Consider the following 26,224-nt stretch of genomic DNA (forward strand, 5'->3'; position numbering starts at 1 on the left):
CCAGGTGCCTGTGTCAGCTTCCAGAAAACCTGGCGCACAAAAATGTTTGAAAACCTAAGCGTGTCTAAGAGCAAAAGAAGTGATGCCCTTTGCTACAGAAAATTAACATGCAGCTCAGCAAACTAAAGTTCCAAGTAAGTAGATTAAACTGGATTTCGCACAAATAAATGGATCACAGCAAAAAAATAACTTCTCTGCAGAATTAACCATTCAGCTTTTCCAGTAAAACAAGTATCTGTTTTAATGTTGTTACCACTGGGCTCGAAGATCTGCTTGCTGGTGACCTGAGGGTCCATTGCGAATCCGAGACTGTCAATCACCGACCCCTCCCCTGCAGATTCTCTGGAGATCAGTTACCGCAGAGCTCTGTGTCGTGTGACATTTAAGGAATGTGTTTGATTGCAAACAATGGCAGCGATTGTATATAAAACGAAGCAAAATGCACTTGTCTCCAACCTTTGACAAAATCACTTTTAAACCCACTTTCCTGGATGTTTTTTTACCACCCCCACACTGATCAGGCCAACCATAACTAAACCCTATAACATGGCTGTTCCTGATCTCACCCCTCCCTTTTCCTACTCCTCCCCACGTATGCAAATCACTAAAATCTAAAAGACGAGAATTTAAACATAACAATAAAGCTAATAATTTGTTAGCCTTTAGTTCTGGGTTCGATTAACCTGGGTTCGATTTCCGGCTTGGGTCACTGTCTGTGTGGAGTTTGCACATTCTCCTCGTGTCTGCGTGGGTTTCCTCCGGGTGCTCCGGTTTCCTCCCACAGTCCAAAGATGTGTGGGTTAGGTTGATTGGCCATGCTAAAATTGCCCCTTAGTGTCCTGAGATGTGTAGGTTAGAGGGATTAGCGGGTAAATATGTAGGGATATGGGGGTAGGGCCTGGGTGGGATTGTGGTCGGTGCAAACCCGATGGGCCAAATGGCCTCTTTCTGCACTGTGGGGTTTCTATGATTTAGAATTAGAGGGTGAGAATATAGAGAGGGAGTTTTCCTAAAAAGTAAACTAAAAGTAAAGTTTATTTATTAGTCACAAGTAAGGCTTACATTAACACAACAATGAAGCTACTGTGAAATTCTCCAATACCATACTGATGTGATATATCCCTGGTTAAACAACATCTGAATCATAGAATCATTGAATCCCTACAGTGCAGAAAGAGACCATTCGGTCCATTGAGTCTGTACCAACTCTCTGGCAGAGCATCTTATCCAGGCCCACCCCATCCCCGTAACCCCATATATTTACCTCGCTAATACCCCTACCTTACACATCTTTGGACACTAAGGGATAATTTAACATGGCCATTCAACCTAACCCGCACATCTTTGGACTGTGAGTGGAAACTGGAGCACCTGGAGGAAACCCACGCAGACATGGGGAGAATGTGCAAACTCCACATAGACAGTTGCCCAAGGCTGGAATCAAACTCAGGTCGTTGGCGCTGTGAGGCAGCAGTGCTCACCATCTGGAATACTTTGTACAGTTCTTGTCATCCATCCTTAGGGAGAATATATTAGTCCAGGAGGAATGCAAAGTAGATTCACCAGAATGCCATCCAAATTCCAACGAAATTTTTAGCTGGTTGGGAATTCTGGGACAAGGGGAAACAACCTTAACATCTGGCCATTGGGCATTTAGAAGAGAAACTAGGAAAGACTTTTCATGCAAGGAGTGGTAGACATATGGTACTCTCTCCCACAAAGACAGTTCAATAAATAGTTCTAAATCTAAGATCAATTGATTTTTTTTACTAAGAAAGGAGGATATAAAAGAGTGCCTGCTAAGATTGAAAAGGTAGGAATCAGTAAAGCAATAGAGGAATTGAAACAAAAAGCTGATGATTTACATAAAAACAAAAAAGTGCTGGAAATATTCAGCATTTGTGTTGTTAGCATCTGTGGGGGAGAGAAAGAGAGAGTTAACGTTTTAGGTCTATGACCTTACATCACAAATTTACTCGAATCTTTCAAGGAGTGGGCAGCACGATGACACAGTGGGGGCGGCACAGTGTCACACTGGTTAGCATTGCTGCCTCACAGCACCAGGGACCCGGGTTCGATTCCCGACTTGGGTGACTGTCTGTGTGGAGTTTACCCATTCTCCCTGTGTCTGCGTGGGTTTCCTCCGGGTGCTCCGGTTTCCTCCCAGTCTGAAAGACATGCTGGTTAAGTGCATTGACCTGAACTGGCGCCAGTGTGTAGCGACTAGGGGAATTTCACAGTAACTTCATTGCAGTGTTAATGTAAGCCTTACTTGTGACTAATAAACTTTTTTTAAATCGTCATCGGAATGCCACCCCCCATTCAAACTTTCCCTGCTTCAACACTTCTCCACATTTCTTGACCAGTCTTCAAAGCTCGCTTTACAAGAGATGTGCAGTGCAATGTCTCTTCGAGAGGTCTGTTACAGGGCTGTAGAGTTGCAGGAGAAGACAGGACATACCTCCTTTTAGGGCGCTTGCTGCTGCATAGTAAGTTTAAGTGTAAAATGTTAATGAATGGATGTGTAGCTAAATGAGTAGGGTAGCAGGTGGATGTGACGGCAGGGGAGAATGTGGTAGCTAGGTGGATGAGTAGTAGTTGGCTATGGAGGGTGTTAGCGAGGTGGTCAGAGATGGTAGTTAGATGACCGGAGATGATGGTTGGGAGTAGTCAGGGGTCACGGGCTGGGGGAGGACGAATGTTGCGTATTCAAGTAAGTACATTGGATCTGTCCAATTTCTCTGACTCTAAGATAAAATCAAATCACTGCAGATGCTGGAATCGGAAACAAAAACAAAAATTACTAGAAAAATCTCAGCAGATCTGACAACATTTATGGAGAGAGAACAGAGCTAGCGTTTTGGGTCTGGATGACTCAGTTAGCCATTAGGTCTGTTCTCACTCCACAAATGCTGCCTAACCTGCTGAGCATTTTATTATTTTTTTATTTCAGATTTCCAGAATCTTCAGTATTTGGCTTTACTTTGAGATCATTAAGGTGAGATGCACAGGATGAACAGCATGGAGATGAGCTCTGCATGAGTTGAATTGCGTTTTTTCAGTTGCAAGCAGTTTTTGTAAATCGATGCTTGTAATGATCATTCTCAGTCAGTTTCCATCATGGTGATGGCGAGGGGGAGGGGTGATGGAGAAACCTCGGGATAGCTTCCAGTCGGCCTCATCGTCCATGAACGGGCGCCCCGCCCCCTGAGCTTAGTTTGGCGCCGATTGGTCAGGGGGGTGGGGCACTTCGGGCCGCCTCGGGCTCCGATAGGTGGATGGAGCTGTCAGTCAGGGAAAGGGGGCTGTCCGGTGACAGACTGCGTCTTGGGAAGCAGGCCGGGCGGCTGAGGAGAGAAGCGGCGGCCCCTGTGAGCAGGTGCTGGGCGGATCGTATCGACTGTGGACCCGGACCGAGTGCAGTGTCCCGGCCAACTCCGCTTCGCCGGGCTCCGCTATCCGAACCGCCCTCCTCTCCGCCCCATTCCCCCCCCCCCCCCCGCGCCGCTGACTATGAAGCTCGCGGTGTGCCGCGCCGTTGTCTTGGTGATTGTGGCCGGGCTCGCGCTCTGGCTGTTCCGCGCGTGGCTCAGCCGCAAGCAGCACGTGTTCAGTAAGGAAGAAGTGGCCAAGCTGGCCAGGCAGTACTCAGGTAGGTGACTGATGAAGCAGCACCCAGCAGTGTGTGTGTGAGAGAGAGCTGAGAGTGCGGGCTGCACCCAGCAAGTGTGTGTGATTGCAGACTGCATTGCAAAGCCGCATTCCCTGTTCAGGCCGCATTCACTCCTCAAAAATCCGCACTACACCAATTACCATTTCGCCACTCTAGATCATTAACATCCATCATGACAGAAAAAATGTTGCTGGAAATCTGAAATGAAAACAGAAAATGCAAGAAAGATTCAGCAAGAGAGAGAGAGAACCAGAGTTAACCTTTCCAGTCGATGTGACTCATCTTCAGAGCCTTTATCTCACCAGCTGAGTGAAGACAGGTATCAGTCCTTTTGACAGTGCTGTCAGTCAGCACTTTCAACAATAACCTGTTCACCAGTACTCAGTTCATGCTCTGCAGGGCCATTCAAGTCCACACGGCTTTAGTTCAAATGTGGACACGCGAGCTGGATTCCACACGGGTGATAGGTGCGATCTTTGAGGATCCTTTGCTTTTTTTAGTAGCACTGTTGCCCCTGAGGATGAGTTCAAGTCCCATTGTAAGTCCACAATTCTGGCACTGTATTCAAGAATTGTCTTTTGGTTGAGATGTTAAAAACAGAGGCCCTGTCTGCCCCTCAATTCCCTGATTTGACGAAGGGCAGCAGAGAAACAGATTCTTTGATCATTATCTTATTGCTGCTTTCCATGTACAAGTTGGCTGTCCCATTTCCTTGATTACAATCGTGACCACTTAAAACAAGGTACGTAATTGGCTATAAAGTGCTTTGGGGTGTACTGAAGTCATGAAAGGTATTATGTAAATGCAAGTTTTTTTCCCTTGATATCAAGGGAGCATTTGAATGTGTGGCATCATGGCACCGTAGTGAAATTTAAGTCCGTGAGTATCGAGGACAAGGGCAGCAGACGTGTGGGAACAGCACCAGATGCAAATTCCTCTCCCAAGTCTCACCCAATCCTGGCCTGGAACTACATCATTGTTCCTTCATTGCGAGATTAAAATCCTGGAACTTCCTCCCGAATGATGCTTTGGGTGTACCTCCACTACACAGGTACTACACAGACTGCAATTGTTCAACAGGGCAGTTTATCACCACCTTGAGGGAGATTAAACAGGAGCAATAATTGGCTGGCTTTTCCAGTGACATCCACATCTCGTAAGTGAAAAAAACTACAGTTTTGAAGGGCCCTTGGAAGGTAATACATCTTAAGTATGGATTTGGGGCCACATATGACACGAGTGAAATGTGATGCTCTAGCTCCAGAACTAACTTTGGATTGAAATCTCAAGTTTACTGTTGCGATGGGAAACTGCTTTGCATTTGTGTTAGTGCATGGCAAATACTACTGTGGCTGCTGTCCTTTACACTGGGTTTGGATTGGTCCTTGGTTCTGAATTTACACTGCAACCAACTCCTGCCTGCAAAGTGAATCAGCTGTGAACGCACCCCTGGTTCAATAGTAGTTTACTGAAATGTAGGCAGTGTAATGGAAATTATGTTTGCTGGGTCAAAATGTTGGAACTCCTTTTCTCACAGCATTACGGATGTACCTGCACCACAAGAACCTCCTTCTCAAGGGCAATTGGGGATGAAATGCTAGCCGAGCCAATGGCAGTTGCATCCCGTGAAATAATAAAAACATTACACTTTATATGCTGACCGAAATGAGTGTAGGCAGCGTAATGGAAATTGTTTATGTCAAGTGTCAATTCCCAACACATGTTTGTCTTGCAGCTTCAAGATGAATTATCTAAGGTATTTCTTAAAGAAGGAAATTCAGATGCACCTGGGACTTTCTGAACCATGCATGTTGTTGTTCTGACAGAATTTTGAACCAGACAAGCTACTGAAGTTTTGTACAAAATGGTTAAGCTTGAGTCATTGTTAAAGAAACAAAGGGTAGCTTTTGCTGTGAAAATAATGGTGAAACTACCAGTGCAAAGTGGATGGGAACCCTGGACATGGTTAAGTGCAAAAATCCAGAGGTCGCTGTCTGAGTTGCACTCTACTCAATTGGAAATTGTATTCACTATTTGGACTTGGTTCAGGATGTACTGCCCATTAACGATCCTTGGTACACAGTTGCTTCTCCTGTTCATGTCGGTCTCAGGTGCCCTGCAGCGGGCCCTGTATACAATTCAGATGTTTCACTGTCAGCAAATAGCTGTGTACAAGCTCACTTAAGGTAACCTCCATAAACTTAAGGTTATCCTAGACTCTGCCTGTATCTTAACTGATTTCATGTCCCTTTCACCCATCAACGGCATGCTTACTGACCCACATTGGCTCCATCTGTCAAATTTCAGTTTTAAACATTTTATCCCTTGTTTTCAATCCTTCCATGGCCTTGCCCTCCCCACCCCCTCTATCGCTGAAACCATTCTTGAGATCATTGCACTCAAATCAATTCTGACCGTTGTGATTTCTGATTTTAATTGCTCTATTATTGACAACTGTGTCATCAGCTGCCTTACCCCCGAACCCTGGAATTCCTTCCCCAAGTTTGTCTCTTTGCTTTTTAAGATATTCCTTTAAAACCTTTGACCGATGTTCTGGTTACCTGTCCTTATTTGAATTGCTGTCAAATTTTGTTAATGCTCCTTTGAAATGTCTTGGGATGCGTTCCTAAGTTAAAGGTGCTCTACAAATGTAAGTTTTTATTAATTTGTTTACTTAAATTGATGGCTGTTGGTCTGCTTCCAAGTATTTGGCATTTTGTGCATTTCCCAAGGACAGCACAAAGAACCACAGGGGACAATTGATAATTCACTAAAACACTAACATTTCATTACTGATGGAACCATACATGATCCTGTTCCATCGTGTCTCGCCCTTGGAATATGGCACATTTTCTGCTTTGCATTTATTTATATTTTTCTGAGATTAAGCACACAGCATTTTCAATTACGACATGGGGTATGACCAATTTTAAATCTTATTTCATTTGTGGTGTCTAAGGTTTTCTTTATGGCTGATGCAGTTCCTGCATTGAGAGCAAATATCAGCTGATCGTAAATTGAAATACTTAGAACTAAAAGAGAGTGTTGAATTCCAGTTAAACAAGAAAATGCACAAGTAGCATTGAATAGCAAATGACATTTTGCTCAAATAATTAGAATGAAAATTCAGTGCACAAATTAGTGTTCAGTTCATTTTTTTTCTACTCACTGTTAATGACTGAACTGCAAATTTAGTTTGCTAAAGATTGACTTTATACTGGAAATCTGGTATCAAAGAAAATGTGAATTTCTACTTTACTGTCCTGTCTATCTTACTGACAACAATAATCTCCCTCAATGCCAACAAAATGAAAGAGATTGTCATCGACTTCAAGAAGCGTAAAGGAGAACATGCCCCAGTCTACATCAACGGAGACGAAGTAGAAATGGTCAAGAACTTCAAATTTTTAGGTGTCCAGATGACCAACAACCTGGCTCCCACCTTCCCCCCCCCCCCCCCCCCCCCGCCCCCCGCCACCCCCCCTGCCCCCACCCATGCTGACACTATAGTTAAGAAAACCCACCAACGCCTCTACTTTCTCAGAAGACTGAGAATTTGGCATGTCAGCTACAACTCTCATCAACTTTTACAGATACACCATAGAAAGCATTCTTTCTGGTTGTATCACAGCTTGGTGTGGCTCCTGCTCTGCCCAAGACTGCAAGAAACTACAAAGGGTCATGAATGAAGCCCAGTTCATCATGCAAACCAGCCTCCCATCCATTGACTCTGTCTACACTTCCTGTTGCCTAGGAAAAGCAGCCAACATAATTAAGGACCCCACCCACCCTGGACATTCTCTCATCCAACTTCTTCCATCGGGAAAAATATACAAAAATCTGAGATCACGTACCAACCGACTCAAGAACAGTTTCTTTGCTGCTGCCATCAGAATGGACATACCTCACACTAAGTTGATATTTCTCTACACCCTAGCTATGATTGTAACACTACATTCTGCGCACTCTCCTTCCCTTCTCTACGAATGGTATGCTTTGTCTGGATAGCGTGCAAGAAGCAATACTTTTCACTGTATGCTAATACATGTGACAATAATAAATCAAATCCTAATATTTTTATTTGTGTTTCTTTGCAAATATGCCATCCTTTTTTTGTACAGGATCTGAGGGGCTTCAGTATTGCAGTAACAAAACTGGGTAATGTTGACTCTCTTTTCTTTTGAACCAAAATACACATACTTAATGATCCATGAATTCAGTTTTTAAGATGCGTTGAACATTTCAAACAGTCCATAGTTAGATTGACTACTCTATTTAGCTAAATTGTATGTTTAATATTTTTTATGTACCAGTTTTCTTGAATACATAATTGTGAGCAATGCTTTTTCTGTATTTGCACAGAAAAAAATAAAAGCCACTCCTATCTTTGGAAGGTGCTGATGAATTGCTGGGTGTGTGCTTCTAACGCTCATTTCGGTCAGCATATACAGTGTAATGTTTTTATTCGTTCACGGGATGCAACTGCCGTTGGCTCGGCTAGCATTTCATCCCTAATTGCCCTTGAGAAGGAGGTTCTTGTGGTGCAGGTACATCCGTAATGCTGTGAGGAAAGGAGTTCCAACGTTTTGATCCAGCAAACATAATTTCCATTACACTGCCTACATTTCAGTAAACTACTATTGAACCAGGGGTGCGTTCACAGCTGATTCACTTTGCAGGCAGGAATTGGTTGCAGTGTAAATTCAGAACCAAGGACCAATCCAAACCCAGTGTAAATGACAGCAGCCACTGTAGTATTTACCATGCACTAACACAAATGCAGAACAGTTTCGCATCGCAACAGTAAACTTGTGGTTTCAATCCAAAGTTGGGAAGGAATGGCAGTATAGTTCTAAGTGAGGATGATGTGTAGATTGGGGGAACTTGCAAGTTGTAGTGTACCCATGCATGATCAAATGCTGCCTTGATGTCAAGGGCAGTCGCTTTCGCCTCCCCTGTTGAGTTCCATTCTTTTATCCACGTTTGGACCAACGCTGTAATGAGGTCAAGAGCTGATTAGCCCAGCATTTTATATAATGTTTATCCAAAGCGTTTTTTTTTCCTCAAAACAAAGATGTCTTTTTGTTTTTCAATTTGCTTCCAAACCACATTGGCAACCTATCAATTATTACTTAACAGTTAACTACATCACACCATGAAAATATAATAAATTACACCAATCCAACTGCAATCCAGGAAGGTACTTCAAGCGTTCTCTGGTAGTTATGCTTGGAGCAAGAAATGGAAATTTGAATAATGTGAACTTTTTTGTGGCACATAATTTGCTTATTCACAGTGTGTTGCACCATCTGCAGATACCCACATTGGGTGACTAAATGAATGATTCAATGTACAGTGTACCAGTGAGAGAAACAAAGCCCAACATTTTTGTGCAGAATTGTGCAGTAAATTACTGAAAGTGAGAAATGCTTTAATGAAAGACACTTATTGGAAGCAGTAGATTTTTTTTTGAATCATAGTAATATAAAATGGTGCTATATTTCAGGTCTTAATCACGAGCAGGCATTCACAAAAATTGTGATTGAGTTGAGGAAAAAGTACCCTGGTCACATACTTCCAGATGAGGACCTGCAGTGGATCTTCGTGAATGCTGGTGGTTGGATGGGTTCCATGTGCCTTTTGCATGCATCCTTAACCGAATATGTGTTGCTCTTTGGTACAGCATTGGACACTGGGGGACACTCAGGTACAGTATAATTGTTTACTCAGTTGCATTATATTAAGAAATTTTTAAGAATTCCAATGTTGGGTTTCTAGTTTGGGAATTTTAATATTATACACAAAAATGAACTTGTATTAAAAATAGTGATTGACATCCTTCCATCTGTGAACGATGTTGGGAATGCAGCCTGAGAAATCTGGTGAGGTTAGGTGAAATCATCTGCGCATCTTTTGGTGGCTGAACAAGTGGATTCTGGAAAGGCAAAGCCTGCCGCATGTGCCACAAGTGAAGTTGTCCCTTGCTGATGGCACAGGAAGATCTCTGCTCACGCCTTGTTTGCTGGACTGGCATCTGCTTCAGAAACAGCATGTCAACGTGGTGGCAAATTCCTGCCCACAGTTGGCATCATTATTTTCATCAGCGAGAGATTGTGATTGATGTTGAAACCTTTCATTTCTCTTGTCAGCGTCCTTGAGTTGGAGCTTTGGGCACCCACTCTTATGGTCTCTTGGTAGGGGCTATCTCCCCACATAGCATATCCATTGGAGATGCAGCCATACTGTGCTTATGCCCAAGCCAGTGAAGCTGCCTATGATTAGTGCTAGCATGTTTGCCCAAGAAAGGGCTGCTTCATTGTTGACTTTGTCTTTCCATTTGATGCTGAGAATATGTCATAGACACCAGAGATGGAAGTTATTGAGCCTTTGTTCTCGGTAGATGTTGGTTGTCAAGGATTCACTGCTGTGCAGCAGTGTGCTGAGGATACAGGCCTTGTAGATATAATCTTGGTTCTGTGGGTCAGTTTGTTGTTTTGCCGTGCCCGTTTTATTAGTCGGCCAAAGTTGGTGGCTGCCTATCCAATATATGTGCTGAGTTTATTAAGGGAAGTGTTGTCACCAAGGTAGCGAAATTTGCTGACTTCTAGTGGTGGTTGTTGAGTCCAATTATACAATCAGATGGGAAGCTCCTCCACGTATCAAAACCAAAAGCCAAGGCGAAAGTATGGCATGACCTTCTCAGAAGACTTCTGTATGTTGATCCTGAATCGTCCATCCCATGCTTGTCATGTTTTTCCCTCCCAGTCAGTGTCAGGAAAACTAGTTATGAAACAGAGTTGTCTTTGCCTGTGATTTTAAAAAAATAGTAAAGCAAACTAAAGAGCTTTTGAGCTACAGTGATATGAAAGAGATAAAATAGGTCTGTAGATACGTTGGGAATACAAAAGTTATACATATTCTATTCCTGTCAAGGTTAAACAGATCCGACAAAATAATTGTGTTAAAAACCAATTAGGCTCACATCTGGCAAAGATGGTGAGCAGATGAGCTATACAGAGAGTGGAAGGTCTCGCAGATGTATAAATTAGGTAATCTTGTTCAACGTGGTTGTGGTGCTTCAGTTGGCCTTGATTCTCCTGGAATAGTGAAAGGGGAAATGAACCAGTGTGATTCCTATTCCTTATTACTGTCCAGGCACACCTGGTAGAAGTAGGTCTGGGGATGTTGCACCAAAAACTGATCAAGTTTAGTTGTGATAGCCCCACAATCAAATTAAACCCTGATTCTAGAGTTGCACGTGAATAATGGACCCTTGGGAAAGATACCAGAGGGTGTCTATAAAACCATATCACAATAAGTAGCATCGCATTTGGGGTACTAAATTGTCAAACAAGTGAAGGCATAGAGTAATGAACCAGAATTGTTAAAATTGCAGTGCAGAAGATCATTGTGTTTATTCGGGTGGTAAGTCTCTAACTGGAGGTGTCTACTCTAATACTTTTTCTTGTCCTTTCCCTTCTTCCTTTCTTTCTGAATATTATGTTAAATGATAATCTCTGCTTCATTCTTCTGATGAAGCATTTCATCTGCTAAAAATTCTCATTATTAAAACTCTTTCTTGGAACATCTACATCAAAGTTGCAATATAAATGAGTGGATTTATACTTTGGATGTTTCTGTTCTCCAAACTTCACTGTTCTCTGCATTTAATGCAGCTGTACTGATCCCGCCCCCCCCCCCCCCCCCGCTATTCTGCTCAGTTATATATTCTTCTGCAGTCTATTGTGCCTGTGTCCAAATTATTTATGAAGGGAAGCAGAATTTCCACACACATCCTTGAGACACACAGCTACCCGCATTCCCGTTTTTAAAAAAAATTGCCTCTGCTCTTTTGTTTTGTCCTTTCAATATCACCCACCAATCCAAAATCATCCTAGAGAACAAATGTAATCTGTCATTTTCTCCACTACCAAACCTCACCTTAAACCCATGCCATCTGTCACTTTCTAACATCTCTAACGAGAAGTGTAAGGTGCTCATAGCCACCTTCAGAGACCATCCACTCTGCTTCCTCTGCTCTTGACCACTCCTGCATCTTAGTTCCTGCAAGCTCATCCTATCCCCAGGTTTAGCTTCATTCCCAATCTTGTTTCTGTTATCACATTTTAGCTGATATTTAAATCAAGTATCTTCTTGAGATTGTTCCCCTCATTATGAACCACCTTCGTAACAACTCCTCAAAAAAAAACACTTTGAGATCTTCTGTACTAACAAACTGCCTCCCCCAAATCTCTCAACTCCTGAGATTTTGGAGGCGTTGGTTTCCCCCTCGAGTGACTTCAGGAATAAACTTTTCAAACTCGTGACCATCTCAACAACGATAACTTGCCTTTTATACTGCACCCTTAACATAGCAAATTATCTCAAAGTACGTCATCTGCAAATTGGACTGAAGCCTTCAAAACTCTGGCTTCAGATTCCATTTGCCTTCTGATAACCACTTAAAGAATAGGAGCAAGCACACCGATATAACTTATTAAGGCAAGGCAAAAGTCTGTTAAGCCCAGAAAAACATGTATTTTATTTTCAATTGACTCTTGGCCTGTTATTTGGGAGCATAAATAAGCCAATTACATGGCTGTCAGTCCCAGTTCTCTGTTTAGATGCATCTTCCCCTCTGCACATCCAAAGCTAAAGGAAAAGGCACTCAATTTTCAGGGACTATTGCCTACCTCAAGACAAATTCTTTAATTGCAAGATGTTTACCTTTCGATAATATACTACCAGCTAGTTCTCTCCATTGTCTTTGTGATTCAGGCAATGGGTCAAATGGAAGTTAAGAAAATGTGTGAAATTTGCAAAGCTGCGATTATATTGGTGCTGGATAGTTCTCAGCACTTTGTACAAGACAACAAATGTATCAATGTTTAATGTATTTCACATTTGAAATAGAAATGAGCGTTGTAAAATTGCAGCTTGTTGCCTCCACAGTTATTCTTGCATGTGTATAGCCAATGCTTATTACTTATTTTTACATGAATTTGCAGGTCGATACTGGGCTGAGGTGTCCGACACTATTGTCTCAGGAACATTTCAACTGTGGAAAGAAGGGACAACTAAAAGTGAAATGTTTTACCCAGGTTAGTTGTCAAGATGCAGAGAAGCACTTGTCTCCATTAAAGTTAAAAAGTAAAGTTTATTTATTAGTCACGAGTTATGCTTACATTAACACTGCAATGAAGTCGCTGTGAAATTCCCCTAGTCGCCACATTTCAGCACCTGTTTGAGTCAATGCACCTAACCAGCACGTCTTTTGGACTGTGGGAAGAAACCAGGGCACCCAGAGGAAACCCACACAGACACAAGGAGAATGTGCAAACTCCACACAGACAATGACCCAAGCCAGGAATCGAACCCGGGTCCCTGACATTGTGAGGCAGTAGTGCTAACCACTGTGCCACCATCACTCTTAATGACAGTGAGTGTTCTGTTGATCTTTCCTAACTGTAGATGTATTTCATAAAATCCCTACATGCAGACGGAGGCTATATGGCCCATCGAGCTATATGGCCCACCGACAACTATCCTACCCAGGTCCTATCGCTGTAACCCCACATATTTACCCTGCTAATTCTCCTGACACTAAGGAGATTTACCTAGCAATCAACCTAACCTTGCACAACTTTGGACTGTGGGTGGAAACTGGAGCACTCGGCGGAAACCCACGCAGACACAGGGAGAACATTCAAACTCCACATAATCACCCAAGGCCGGCTGTGAACCCAGGTCCCTGGAGTTGAGGCAGCAGTGCTAACCACTGTGCTGCAATGTCAACATCAAATTTTTCTTCATCCAGCACAAACACAAGGTGACAGATGGCCTCTTTCTGTGATTATTCTATGATTCTATATTCATTGTAATAACCCTGGAATCATAAAATAATACAGCACTGCTGTTCAGCCCTTGGTGCATCTGCTGACTGTATCCAATCAGTCACACTCCTCTGCTCTATCAAGTTGTACAACTTTATTCCCTTTTTAATTCTCTGGTTTTTAGCCAATCATCATAATCAGGACAACAACTTGTCTTGAATATATAGCAAAAATATCTCCAGGTGCTTCACATGAGTGATCAAACCAAGTGAGTAAATTGGGACATAACTGCTCAGAGTTGGCTATATGATACCGATGGTGTTGCAATGAAAACCAAAGAAGCACAAGAGTCTAGAATTGGAGAAAAGAAAGCTGAGAGGCAACTTGATAGAGGTATTCAAGATCTTGAGGGGTATGAGTATGGTAAATAAACTGTTCCCACTCAAGTGAGCATCAAGGACTAGAGGGCACAAATTCAAAATCATTGCCAAAAGAAATAAAAGTCTTTGAGGAGGTGAAATTCACCCAGGGTGGTTGGAGCCTGGATCAAATTTCCTGAAAGGCTTGTGGAGGCTGATTCAAGGGAATTGCATTGCTATCTGAAAAGAGAGAATGTGCAAGGTTCCGGGGGTAAGACAAGGGAATGGGATGAAGTGGAATGCTCTTTCAGAGAACCATTGCATACCTGATTTGAGGAATAGAACATAGAACATTACAGCGCAGTACAGGCCCTTCGGCCCTCGATGTTGCGCCGACCAGTGGAACCAATCTAAAGCCCCTCTAATCTACACTATTCCAATATCATCCATATGTTTATCCAATAACCATTTGAATGCTCTTAATGTTGACGAGTCCACTACTGCTGCAGGCAGGGCATTCCACGCCCTTACTACTCTCTGAGTAAAGAACCTACCTCTAACATCTGTCCTATATCTCTCACCCCTCAATTTAAGGCTCTCACTATCAACCATATCTAATCCACTGATCATCTTGTATGCCTCTATTAAGTCACCTGTTAACCTTCTTCTCTCTAACGAAAACAACCTCAAGCCCCTCCGCCTTTCCTCATACGATTTTCCCACCATACCAGGCAACATCCTGGTAAATCTCCTCTGCACTCTTTCCAACACTTCCACTTCTTTCCTATAATACGGCGAACAGAACTGTACGCAATACTCCAAATGTGGCCGCACCAGAGTTTTGTACAGTTGTAGCATGATCTCCTGGCTCCGAAACTCAATCCCTCTACCAATAAAAGCTAACACACCGTACGCCTTCTTAACAACCCTATCAACCTGGGTGCCAACTTTCAGGGATCTATGCACATGGACACCCAGATCCCTCTGTTCATCCACACTACCAAGTATCTTACCATTAGCCCAGTACTCTGTATTCCTGTTACTCCTTCCAAAGTGAATCACCTCACATTTTTCCCCATTAAACTCCATTTGCCACCTCTCAGCCCAGCTCTGCAGCTTATCTATGTCCCTCTGTAATCTGCCACTTCCCTCCGCACTGTCTACAACTCCACCGACTTTAGTGTCATCCGCAAATTTACTAATCCATCCTTCCACTCCCTCATCCAGGTCATTAATAAAAATGACAAACAGCAGTGGCCCCAAAACAGATCCTTGCGGTACACCACTAGTAACTGAACTCCAGGATGAATATTTCCCATCAACCACGACCCTCTGTTTTCTTACAGCTAGCCAATTCCTGATCCAAACCACTAAATCACCCTCAATCCCATGTGTCCGTATTTTCTGCAAAAGCTTACCATGGGGAACCTTATCAAACGCTTTGCTGAAATCCATATACACCACATCAACCGCTTTACCCTCATCCACCTCTTTGGTCACCTTCCCAAAGAACTCAATAAGGTTTGTGAGGCACGACCTACCCTTCACAAAACCATGTTCACGATCCCTAATCAAATTATTCCTTTCCAGGTGATTATAAATCCTATCTCTTATAATCCTTTCCAATACTTTGCCCACAACAGAAGTAAGACTCACCGGTCTATAATTACCAGGGTTGTCCCTACTCCCCTTCTTGAACAAGGGGACAACATTTGATATCCTCCAGTCTTCTGGCACTGTTCTTGTAGACAATGACGACACAAAGATCAAAGCCAAAGGCTCTGCAATCTGCTCTCTAGCCTCCCAGAGAATCCTAGGATAAATCCCATCCGGCCCAGGGGACTTATCTATTTTTACCCTTTCCAGAATTGCTAACACCTCTTCCTTATTAACCTCAATCCTATCGAGTCCAACAGCCTGCATCTCAGTACTCCCCTCGACAACACTGTCCCTCTCCAGTGTGAATGGCTTCCCTCACTAAAGATACTGAGAATAGAAATTTGTAATAGATTAAAATGTTATTGAAACAATTTTCACTTGACCCAAGTGGGCATAATCTGGCAGGGGATACATCACCTGCCCCTTGTAGTCAACGGGCTGTTATCGGGCCAGTTTTACAATGGGTAGTCAATCTGCTTTATGTAGCCCATAAAGGTGGAATGCTTGGATGCTCCTAATTTTTGTCATGACTAATGCTACCTACACCAGCGAATACAAAATCTCTAATTTTACAGATGCACCATAGAAAGCATTCTTTCTGGTTATATCACAGCTTGGTATAACTTCTGCTCTGCCCAAGACCGCAAGGAACTACACAAGGTCGTGAATGTAGCCCAGTCCATCATGCAAACCAGCCGCCCATCCATTAACTCTGTCTTCCCGTTGTCTCGGCAAAGCAGCCAGCATAATTAACCCCATGCACCCCGGACATTCTCTCTCCCACCTTCTTCCGTCGGGAAAAAGATACAAAAGTCTGAGGTCACATACCAACTGACACGAGAACAGCTTCTTCCCTGCTGCCAACGGACTTTTGAATGAACCTACCTTGCATTAAGTTGACCTTTCTGTACACCCTAGCTATGACTGTAACACTACATTCTACACTCTCTCATTTCCTTCTCTTTGAATGGTATGCTTTGTATAGAAACAATACTTTTCACTGTATGCTAATACATGTGACAATATCAAATCAAATGAAGGGAGACGACAGATTCCGAATGGGTTGTGTATTCATTCTGGATACCAGTTGAAGAATTCTCATCCGGTCTAAACTATGAATTTTTTTTTTTGTACACTCTGTAGGTGACACTATAGTCCATTCTATAGGTGAAGCCACATCAGTTCGCTGGAGCGCTGGAACTTGGATGGTTGAATATGGTCAAGGCTTCGTTCCGTCCATGTTGGGATTTGCACTGTCCGATACGATCTTCAGTACACAGGATTTTCTTACTCTTTATTATACAATATCCATCTACGCAAAAGCACTTATTTTGGAAACCAACACTTACCTCACGGAAGCTGGGTTATTTTGAAGCTCGGGAGGAGAGCCTTTTGTAGTGTAAACTCTCTTGTTGGTGTCCATTTGACGTCAGTTTATATCACCCAAAGGCTGAAAATTGTGTTCATGCTCCTCAGTCCTAGAAACTTTGCTTTTTTGTACACAATAATTTTTCAGACACAATTCCAACCTTTTAGGTACTCTAAATTGAACATCACTTTCCAAGTATTATGTAAAATGCAAAATCTAAAGTATGGAATAATAGATCTTTGACTGTTTCCATAATCTTGCTTGTGGTGTCAATTTAGATATCCGTGTTTTGATGCATCTTTTATAATTAATTTAAATGATAAGTTAAAAAGTCCTGGGCTATGAACATTTTTTAAACCCCTATAGGTGAATCTTTATTAAATCTAAGCTGGTCACCTGGATGTTTAATTCTGCAAATCCAAACCATTAAATCAGACAGATTTATTACTAGGTTAAATTGTTAATGGGGTTTAAATATTTAATTTTGTGTACTTCTATATTGTATACAAACTCAAGTTAATTGTCACCATTTTCCACATCATATTTGAATGTTTATTTTTATAAACTGAACCACTGTAACAGCTTGAGCTGTGATAAGGTGTATATTGTGAATATCTTTAAATACAAAAAATCTCATTAGTTTGTTGAGTTAATTGAATTGGTTTGGAGTTGTAAGCATTTTAGGGAATTTCAGGATCCTAGACTGGTCAGATGCATTTCTCATGTTGGTTCTGGCAGTCAATAACAGCCCAGCTTCATCTAATTTTCATTTGGGTGAATGCCTTACTTTTCCAGTCGTGCATTCTGATCTCTCCTGCGCAGGGCAATGTTCCAAGCACCCCCAACGCCCCCCCATCCAACCTCCAAACTGCCCAAAATTAATAAAAGCAAAATACTGTGGCTGCTGGAGATCTGAAATTATTTTTTTTAAATGCTGGAAAAATTCAGGTCTGGCAAGATCAGTGTGGAGAAACAAAGTTACCATTTCACATCCAATATGACTCCTTTTCGGAACCAGTTTTTTTTCTTTCTAAAGTTATTTAAGCGCTGGGGAAATTGTTCTCTCTAGTTCTGGTAATGTGATCATCGCTCTTGATGTTTGCCCAAGTTCAACCAGTAAACGGGGAAGCTTAACAAAATCCTTGAGGTGTGTGTCCAGACTAATCTTCATCCAAAGAGAAAAACTTGTCTAAAATATGCTGCTTCTGGTTTGGGGTCAGTTTAATTTAAAAATTTATTTTTGCTTCCGGAATCCTCAGAGCTGTATGCCTCAAACTTGGGATAAATGTGTAATAATTCAAATGTAATCTTAAAACACAGATAAACAATGCATGGATTGTAATTGTGTGTGGGTAGATTTTTTTTAAGCATCAACTTAGTTAACAAAAACAAATGGTTTAAACTGTTGTACAAAATGAACTTTAACATGACATTTCCATCTGATTCTTAAATTGTAACTGTACACTTGACCTTGCTGCTGTTTTTTTTTTGTAATCCTGTTTTTCTTATTTAGTCAACCTCAAAGGAGTCGTCCAGCCTTCCACTAGCAATTCTACAAAAGGATCATCACCCAAAATAACCTGTTTTTCTCCCAACATAGGCCTGTTGTGCACTTCCTGTGTTTTCTGTTTAAATTTAACATTAATTTCAACTGCCCTTTTGACACTTTGGCTTTGATTTTAAAGTGGTCTTGGATTGACACATGAAGGGTGTTCTTGGCCAGCAACCAATTTGGCATGCTGAGGCCCAAAGAAATTTGACATTCAAGGTCTGGCTTGTCCATAAACCTGGTGAGTATCAATGCCTGGCTGGTAGCAGGGAGCAAACATTTGGACTACATGATATCGCCACTGGGGTCCATAGAACCATTCCCTGTAGTCGAATAGGTAATGAGAGGGAAGGTCCAACAGTTCCAAGAGTGGGGTGGAAGCCTGGGAGCTAAAGAGGTCCAAGATTTACTGTGTCCCAGCTCACAGAAAACTTCACAATTAAAACATGCCAATTCTGATCCTTGACCCATTTGGCAGCAGATTTGGCCTGGCCAGGGAACCGAGGTTATTTAGGCCTCTGGTTAAAATGGCAGGGGGTGGGTCTTGGTGATTTTCTTGGAGCCCAATTTGTTTATTTAAAGAGTCCCACCAGCGTAGGTTTGTAATCCGTCAGATCGTAGCAAGAAATGAGTGGGTAAGTCCCTGCACCATTTAAAACTTGGTTCCACTGGGCAGGGAGTTGACATTGAAGCCTTTGTATCATCTGATAATTAAAAATTAAGAGTTGTTTACTATCTGCTGTTAGGCAGTGCAGGCAAGATAGTGCTGCTACTGGAAGCAAATTCAGAAGATGTGTTGCATATGGAATAGAGTTAATGTTCCAAAATTGTGGAATATAATAATTGCACTAATTTGTAAATGTGTATAAAAGCTCTGGAATTCTACTAAGTCAGTTAAATGGTTTGACGTTAAGTTCATTTCTGGGGGTGTTCAGTGGAACATTTAGGATTTTGGCTTTTCTCTATTTGTACTTATGAGGTAATGAGTACTTATGATGAAATAGTGGAAGAAAGGTAACTGAAATATCTGTCTTGATGACTTCTGATATAATGATGGCATTTGCTTTATAACCAAACATTTCTCCCTTTTCCGGAAATATTCTTCCAAGTATTGAAATAATTATTTTTGTTCCAGCCTATTGTCCTACTTGTATTTGAAGTAAACTGCTATATTCCTGCCTGAAATAAATAGTACTGGGTGTAAGTGGCCTTTTGTTAACTGTTATTTGCATTGCCTTGTAGTCCTAGTCTGAAACTATTTTAGTAAGCAAAGCTAGATTGCTGTTGTGATCACTCTTCAGTTCGAACCTCAACTCCCCCCACCTCCCCAAAAAAAATCTATCAGATGTACTGTATCAGAAGTTGCAAATTTTGCATTCTTATTACAATCTACTTAAAGTGAAGAGTAAACCACTTCTGTAAATGGTTTATGAGAGAAAGCAAGGGATATCCCAAATCTTTGTTTTATTGGGATATTTATTTTAGGCAGTTTTATTAATTTTAAAAATGAGTCACCTATTTCCCCCCTCCCCACTTTTTTCACAACACACTAACTCTGGAGCTTGATCTGTAAGTTTGTAAGTAATCCCCACCAAGTTTCTATAACCGAACCTCGTCCAAGGACAAGTGGAAGTTGGTTGGCACATCTGACCTTGAGAGACTGGGGGAATGTGAGAGTTGCATTTTGAAGCTCAGCATCTAGGTACGTGTATTACTCAGACACTAGATTTGTAGCTGCAATACCGATACAGTTAATCTTTCATTTAGCATTCATATGGTTGTCTTCAAAGATTTCGTTCCAGTTTATATTCTTAAGAATATTGCTACAGGAATTCAGTACTAAGGTGATTATTCAAACATGGTAGTGCAGTGGTCTAGTGATCCAGACACTCAATAATGCTCTGGGGACCCGGGTTCAAATCCCACCATGGCATATGGTGGAATTTAAATTCAATAAAACACCTGAAACCATCTGGTTCACTAATGTCCGTACTTGCAGGGAATTTGCCATCCCTACCTGTTCTGTCCTACATGTGACTCCAGACCCACAGCAATGTGGTTGCCTCTAAAATGGCCTACCAAGCCACTCGAGGACAACTAGGGATGGGCAATAAATCTGGCCTAATCAGTGATGCCCACCTATGGTAAGAGGATGCTCCTTGTTTTCTCTAGGGCGACACAGTCACCCTAGGCACTGCTGCCTCACAGTGGCAGGGACCTGGGTTCAATTCTGGCCTTGGGTGATGGAGTTTGCACATTCTCCCTGTGTCTGTGTGGGTTTCCTCCCATTGTCCAAAGATATGTAAGTTAGGTTGATCGGCCATGCTAAATTGCCCCTTTGTGTCCCCAAATGTGTAGATTAGCGGGGTAAATACGAGGGGTTACAGGGATAGGGCCCAGATAAGATACTCTGTCGGAGAGTGGGTACAGACTAAATGGATCGAATGGCCTCTTTCTGCACTGTTGTAGGGATTCTCTGGTTGATCTTGAAGTTTACATAAGTTTACATCAATGCAACATAATTTATGAATTTCACGCACAGCTCCTAAAGTTATATGTTCTAAAGTTGCATACAGAAGGTTTTTTGATGCCTTAACATTGAAAACATGCCTGATTCTTTAAGCTTACTTTTGTAACTGCATGTGAGGGATGTATGCAATATGATGTCCTTCTGTACAGTTAGCTATACAGTGAATGTATTCAAATCATTGCCTTTGACTTGAAGCTTTTAATGTGGTGTTTGAAACTTATTTGAACTTTAAAGATTGTTAAAAGTAGAAAAATATTGAATCATTATGTAAAGTGCCACAAAGAGCCTTACCCAATTATTTATTAATACATAGTCTAGTCTCTTTTAAAATGTCAGATTTTAGCATTCTGTAAATCAATTGGTCTCAAATTATATCTATTGTCAAACTTGAATTCAAACTATTTATGTATTTGACAGGCAAGCTTTCAAAATAAATATATAATCTGCTTTAATAAATGCTGCATCTTAATGACAGTGTTCCACGCACTTCATGTCTTTATCAGTTAAAGCCATTGTAAATGACGACTCTGCTGGTTGAATCAAGTATTACGCTGCCAACTTGTGTTTGAGTTGGATAATTGATATAACCATTGACAAGCTTACTGGACCAGCCCTATCAGTACTGGTTAAAACAAGATAGAAGCTAAGTATTCTATAATGAGCAGCTTAAATTGTAATCTCTCAATCTATCACAATTGACAACATTAGAAATATGGTGGAATACTCTCTCATCCACACCATTAGAATGGTTCACCATGGTTTAGTACATATGATCTACAGGGGACACTGCAGCAACTCACCAAGTGTACTTTGAAAGAAGTTGAGAGGAAGGTTCTGGTCAGTGAGAAGGATAAGAGCAATGATGTGGGTGTTTATCCTAATTTGGATATGTATAAACGATTTGCTCTCATTGTTGCTTGAAACTGTCTCCCTTGGGGCAGCATGGTGGCACAGTGATTAGCACAGCTGCCTTACAGTGCCAGAGACCCGTATTCGATTCCTGGCTTGGGTCACTGTCTGGAGTTTGCACGTTCTTCCCGTGGCTGCGTGGGTTTCCTCCAGGTGCTCCGGTTTCCTCCCACAGTCCAAAGATGTGCGGGTTAGGTGAACTAGCCATGCAAAATTGCCCCATGGTGTCAGTGGAACTGGAAGGGTAAATGCATGGGGATTGGTGGGATTGTGGTCAGTGCAAACTCGATGGGCCGAATGGCCTCCTGCACTTGGACTCTGAACATAATTTGAGGAGCAGGGAAGGTGGTTAGACATCATAAGACTGCAATGATTCAAAAAAAAAAGCCCCCCTCTTCAGCAATAGATGTGCAAAAAAGAAAGTGGCTTTGGCAGCATTGCCCATAATCCTACATAATTAGAATATAGTTTGATGCTTTTGTTTCTAATGGTCTTCTGTTCATTTATACCCATAACTTCCTGGCTCCCACTGTCAGATTCCAGGATGGGGGGGGAGGGGGTGGATGTACTGGGGAATCCCTCTTGCAAGTTCCCAGGTAAGAGTTTGCAGAGCAATTGTCCAGAAGTACTAACTTCCCCTGGACAATTGTGCTGTGCTGGGAACCATCCAACCAAACAATTTGAATTTCCAACTTTGGATGGTTCTGTCAGTGTTACATTCATAGTTACTCTGAAAGAGTTTGGAAAAATAAAAGCACTTTTAAGTTCAGCATAACCATTTTAAATACCCAGATCGGGCTCCACATGGAATAGCACTCCCAACACTCCGGTCCTCCAACCACCTCTCTGACTCTGCATGGGATTCTTTACCCCTTGTGCCGACAACTGAAACCTCCTCCTCCCCTCCCCTCACTCACCCTATGTTGGCCTGACCTCTCTCTCCTCCCTGCCCCCCCAAATGATCCAACCTCAGCCCCTTGTGACTCTATCCCTGCAGTCCCAACCTCCCCTCTCCCTCTTTCCCCCCTCCCTCACACAACTCTTCCAACCAGCCAAATCCCATTCACTTACCTTGGATACTTTCCTTCTCCCTGGCCTGTTAATTTCATTGGGCCCTTTAAACCTACCTGTTTTACGGCAGCCAGTGCAGTAATAAAAAGGTGTGCCATGGCCTCCATGATTACATTGGGGCTTGCAGGGATTATTTTTCTGCAGGCCTCAAGCAGCTCAAGCCAGAAGTTTTAACGAAGTTCTCCTGAGCAGGTAAGTGTGTTTTTGCAATTCTAGTGGGCCATGACTTTCTGATAGTTGGAAGTTACGGCCCATTGGAGGTCAGTGACTCATTGGGTGCCAGAGGCAAAATAATATTTATGGAAATTGACTTTTTGTTTCACCTATTTTTGGTTACTTGTGCCTCCAATAGTTAGCACATGGTGGTAGCACACACTTATTCAAATCTGCAAGTCCTTCATCCATTTCATACAACTTTTATCTAGGTGATGCTAAGCAGATAGTTTATACTACAAATACTGACCCTTCAATCGCTACTTTAAGCGTATAACATATTGAACACAACCAGTTGGTCTAGTTAGATTATCCTAAAGCGTTATGATGCCTTGTTCCTAGTGATGCAGATGTTACCTACCCATTTGGAGCATTGTCACCGTCCAGGAGAGTTCAAAACCAGATAACCTTGAGGGTGGGGGGTGGTTTAGGTGATCAAAACTAGTCCAGGCGACCACATTAAGCCTGAATGTACAAATGCTGGGTAGCCAGAAATATCAATGTGCCTAAGCCAGAGTTAGGTCCAGCACTCCTGAAAATATAGGAAACAGATTTGTCGCACAAGCCTGCTCTCAGGATAAAAAACTGAAAACAGACAAATAGAGTCCAATGTCGGGGAAGTGTGAGGCTATCTCCAGGTACAAAGGAACTGGAGGACCAGATGGATTTAAAAGCATTTCTCAAAAAGCTGGTGGACAGGTACAAAAAATAAAAGACTAGAAACATTTTTTATTCATTAATTATATCCAATCAAAACCAAATTGGTTCAATCAAAGTCCCTACAAAAGAGACATTACAGATCCAAGCTGATAAGACAGGCCCCACTTTTCCTGTCTTGGGCTCGATCAACAATATCCAAGCTGATAGGAGCAGGCATTACACCCCCTCCAGTGCTTGATCTGAGCTTCATCTTAGCCAAAAGGCCCAGATAGCGTTTTTAAAAATTGCTTCAAATGAAGACTCAGTGTAACCTCATTGCCTTCTATCAAGTGTGGGATCAGCAAACTACACTTGATCTTAGCCAAAAGGCTGAGAAAATTACTGCACAGAACGAGGCCATATCTCTGCTGACTCAAAAGAGCCATTTACCATAATCCCCTTTCCAGACCTTGATCTATAACACTAAACTCAGTGTTGTAAGTTAGAGGCCTTGCAAGTGTATATCCAAGTTTTTTTATGCAATGTAGTTTCTGTCTCTATCATCCTTTCAATCAATGAGCTCCAGATCCCCACTATCCTTTTGGGTGAAAATATATTCTCCTCAACATCCTTCTAATCCTAGCAGTTAATTTAAATCTATGCGCCCTAGTTATTGACCTCTCCTAATGGAAGTAGATCCTTTCTATCAATGTGATCTCAATCCCCATAATTTTATACAACTCAATTAAATCTAAACTTAGCCTCCCCTATTTCAAAGAAAAACTCAGCCGATCCCAAATAAGCAAAATACCGTAGATGCTGGAATCTGAAACAAGAACAGAGGACACTGGAGAAACTCAACAGCTCTGCTATCTATCAGGAGAGAAACAGGGTTAATGCTTTGAGGCCACACTCTTCATTAGAACTGAAAGGAGAATGTAGAAACTGCAACAAAAAGTAGCAACTTGAAGAACAAAAAACATGGCCTGTTATGGGGGAGGAGGGTATATTGCATTGAGGCAATGAATGTATGGAATACTTTTTTAAAAGGGATGCTTAAGGTGGAGTAGAAAGGTCAAAAGTGGAAGTTGCCGAACTCAATATTGAGTCCCCAGGGCTATAATGTGCCCAACCAGAAGATGAGATGCTGCTCCTCCAGCTTGTGCTGGGCTTCATTGAAGCATTGCAGCAGGCCAAGGATGGACATGTGGGCATGAGTCAAAATGGCATGCAACAGGAAGATTGGGGTCATGCTTGCAGACTAAGCGAAGTTGTTCCACAAAGCAGTCACCAAATCTACATTTAGTTTCCCTTCCCCTGTGTAGAGGAGAATGTAGCCAAACGGGCCATCTAAAATAGCGATTTGTAAAGCACTCTGGGACAATTGGACAAGAACTAAAACGACAGGCTGCAGTTTAAAAGACAGAGATAAACAGGCTGCAGCTCAGATAACTGAATACACAGGATATGGGTCATCTCCAGGACAAAAGGGACTGGTCAAACTGGGTTGTTTACCAGACATAGGGGTGCCGTAACCCCTTATTTGGGAGGGAGGTGTGTGTTCTATGTGCCCCATCACCTACAGACATGGCCGTTGGGAACACACCCAGAGATTGGTGTGGCAGCACCCGATTGGACTTTATCGATCAGGGTGATCAAGTCCTGATTGATTGATTGGCAATGGCCAAAAGGGGCGCGAAACCCAACGGGGTATAAAGGGTGCTGCGCAACCAAGAATCTCTCTCTCTCTCTCTGACCCCACGAACGAGCTACAACAACGGTGACCGTCGCCAGCAATGACCACGAGGTGAGCCACCACACCCGAGAAGGAAGGAAGACCAGTGCCAGCCCAGACAAAAGGACCAGACTACGCAGAGGACAGCCGAGACCAACGCACAGATAAAGGCCAATATCTGCTTGGGTACTTGCCAGTCATGCAAAGTTAAGTCAAGGTCTCATATTGGACTTGAACTTTAGTATTTTCTGTAAGATAACATTGTTGGTTGGGTGGGTGTTTATTGATTGTGTGTTTTAAATAAATATTGATTGTACTAACAAGACGTCTACTCGCAGTTTTTTGTCTATTGTATAAGGGTTAAAACAGACTGTGCAGCAGGCACAACAAGACCGCATTGGGAGCAGCGAATACAATAACCCAAATTGAAGGAAGTGCAAGTGAAACACTACTTAACCTGAAAGGAGTGTTTGGGACCCAGAACGGTGAAGTGAGAGGAAGTAAAGGAACAGGTGTTGCACCCTCTGTGATTGCACGGGAAGTGCAGTGAGAAGGGGATGGGGAATTGGGCGTGATGAAGGAGTGAACCAGGGTGTGATGGAGAAAGTGATCCTTGCAGAATGTTGACAGGAGGAGTGAGAGCAAGATGCATTTCATGGTGTCATCATGCTGGAGCGGGCAAAAA

General features: G+C 42.3%; 2 protein-coding genes across 3 annotated transcripts in view; one reads left to right on the forward strand and one right to left on the reverse strand.

The window, feature by feature from the left end:
• galt (galactose-1-phosphate uridylyltransferase) overlaps nt 1-569 on the reverse strand; it is a 60,072-nt gene extending 59,503 nt beyond the window's left edge. For both annotated transcript variants that reach the window (XM_078220482.1, XM_078220500.1), the window contains exon 1: nt 254-569. In XM_078220482.1, the coding sequence (XP_078076608.1) occupies nt 254-296 (43 nt within the window). In that variant the 5' untranslated portion in view covers nt 297-569. The remainder of the gene's footprint in view (nt 1-253) is intronic.
• A 2,767-nt stretch (nt 570-3,336) lies between these two features.
• On the forward strand, nt 3,337-18,352 carry sigmar1 (sigma non-opioid intracellular receptor 1). The gene is made up of 4 exons (XM_078220456.1): nt 3,337-3,652; nt 9,180-9,380; nt 12,682-12,774; nt 16,668-18,352. Exons 1-4 carry the CDS (start codon nt 3,514-3,516, stop codon nt 16,895-16,897), a joined length of 663 nt encoding a protein of 220 aa, XP_078076582.1. The 5' UTR covers nt 3,337-3,513; the 3' UTR covers nt 16,898-18,352.
• Nucleotides 18,353-26,224: the final 7,872 nt, after the last annotated feature.

This window comes from Mustelus asterias, chromosome 1 (genome assembly GCF_964213995.1).
Source record: "Mustelus asterias chromosome 1, sMusAst1.hap1.1, whole genome shotgun sequence".
In the NCBI taxonomy this organism is placed as follows: domain Eukaryota; kingdom Metazoa; phylum Chordata; class Chondrichthyes; order Carcharhiniformes; family Triakidae; genus Mustelus; species Mustelus asterias.

Bases quoted from the DNA above. Each gene is read 5' to 3' on its own strand.
- sigmar1 (XM_078220456.1), top strand. From the start codon at position 3,514: ATGAAGCTCGCGGTGTGCCGCGCCGTTGTCTTGGTGATTGTGGCCGGG. The intron at 9,381-12,681 runs GTACAGTATAAT...ATGAATTTGCAG, and splicing joins GGACACTGGGGGACACTCAG to GTCGATACTGGGCTGAGGTG. The intron at 12,775-16,667 runs GTTAGTTGTCAA...TACACTCTGTAG, and splicing joins AAGTGAAATGTTTTACCCAG to GTGACACTATAGTCCATTCT.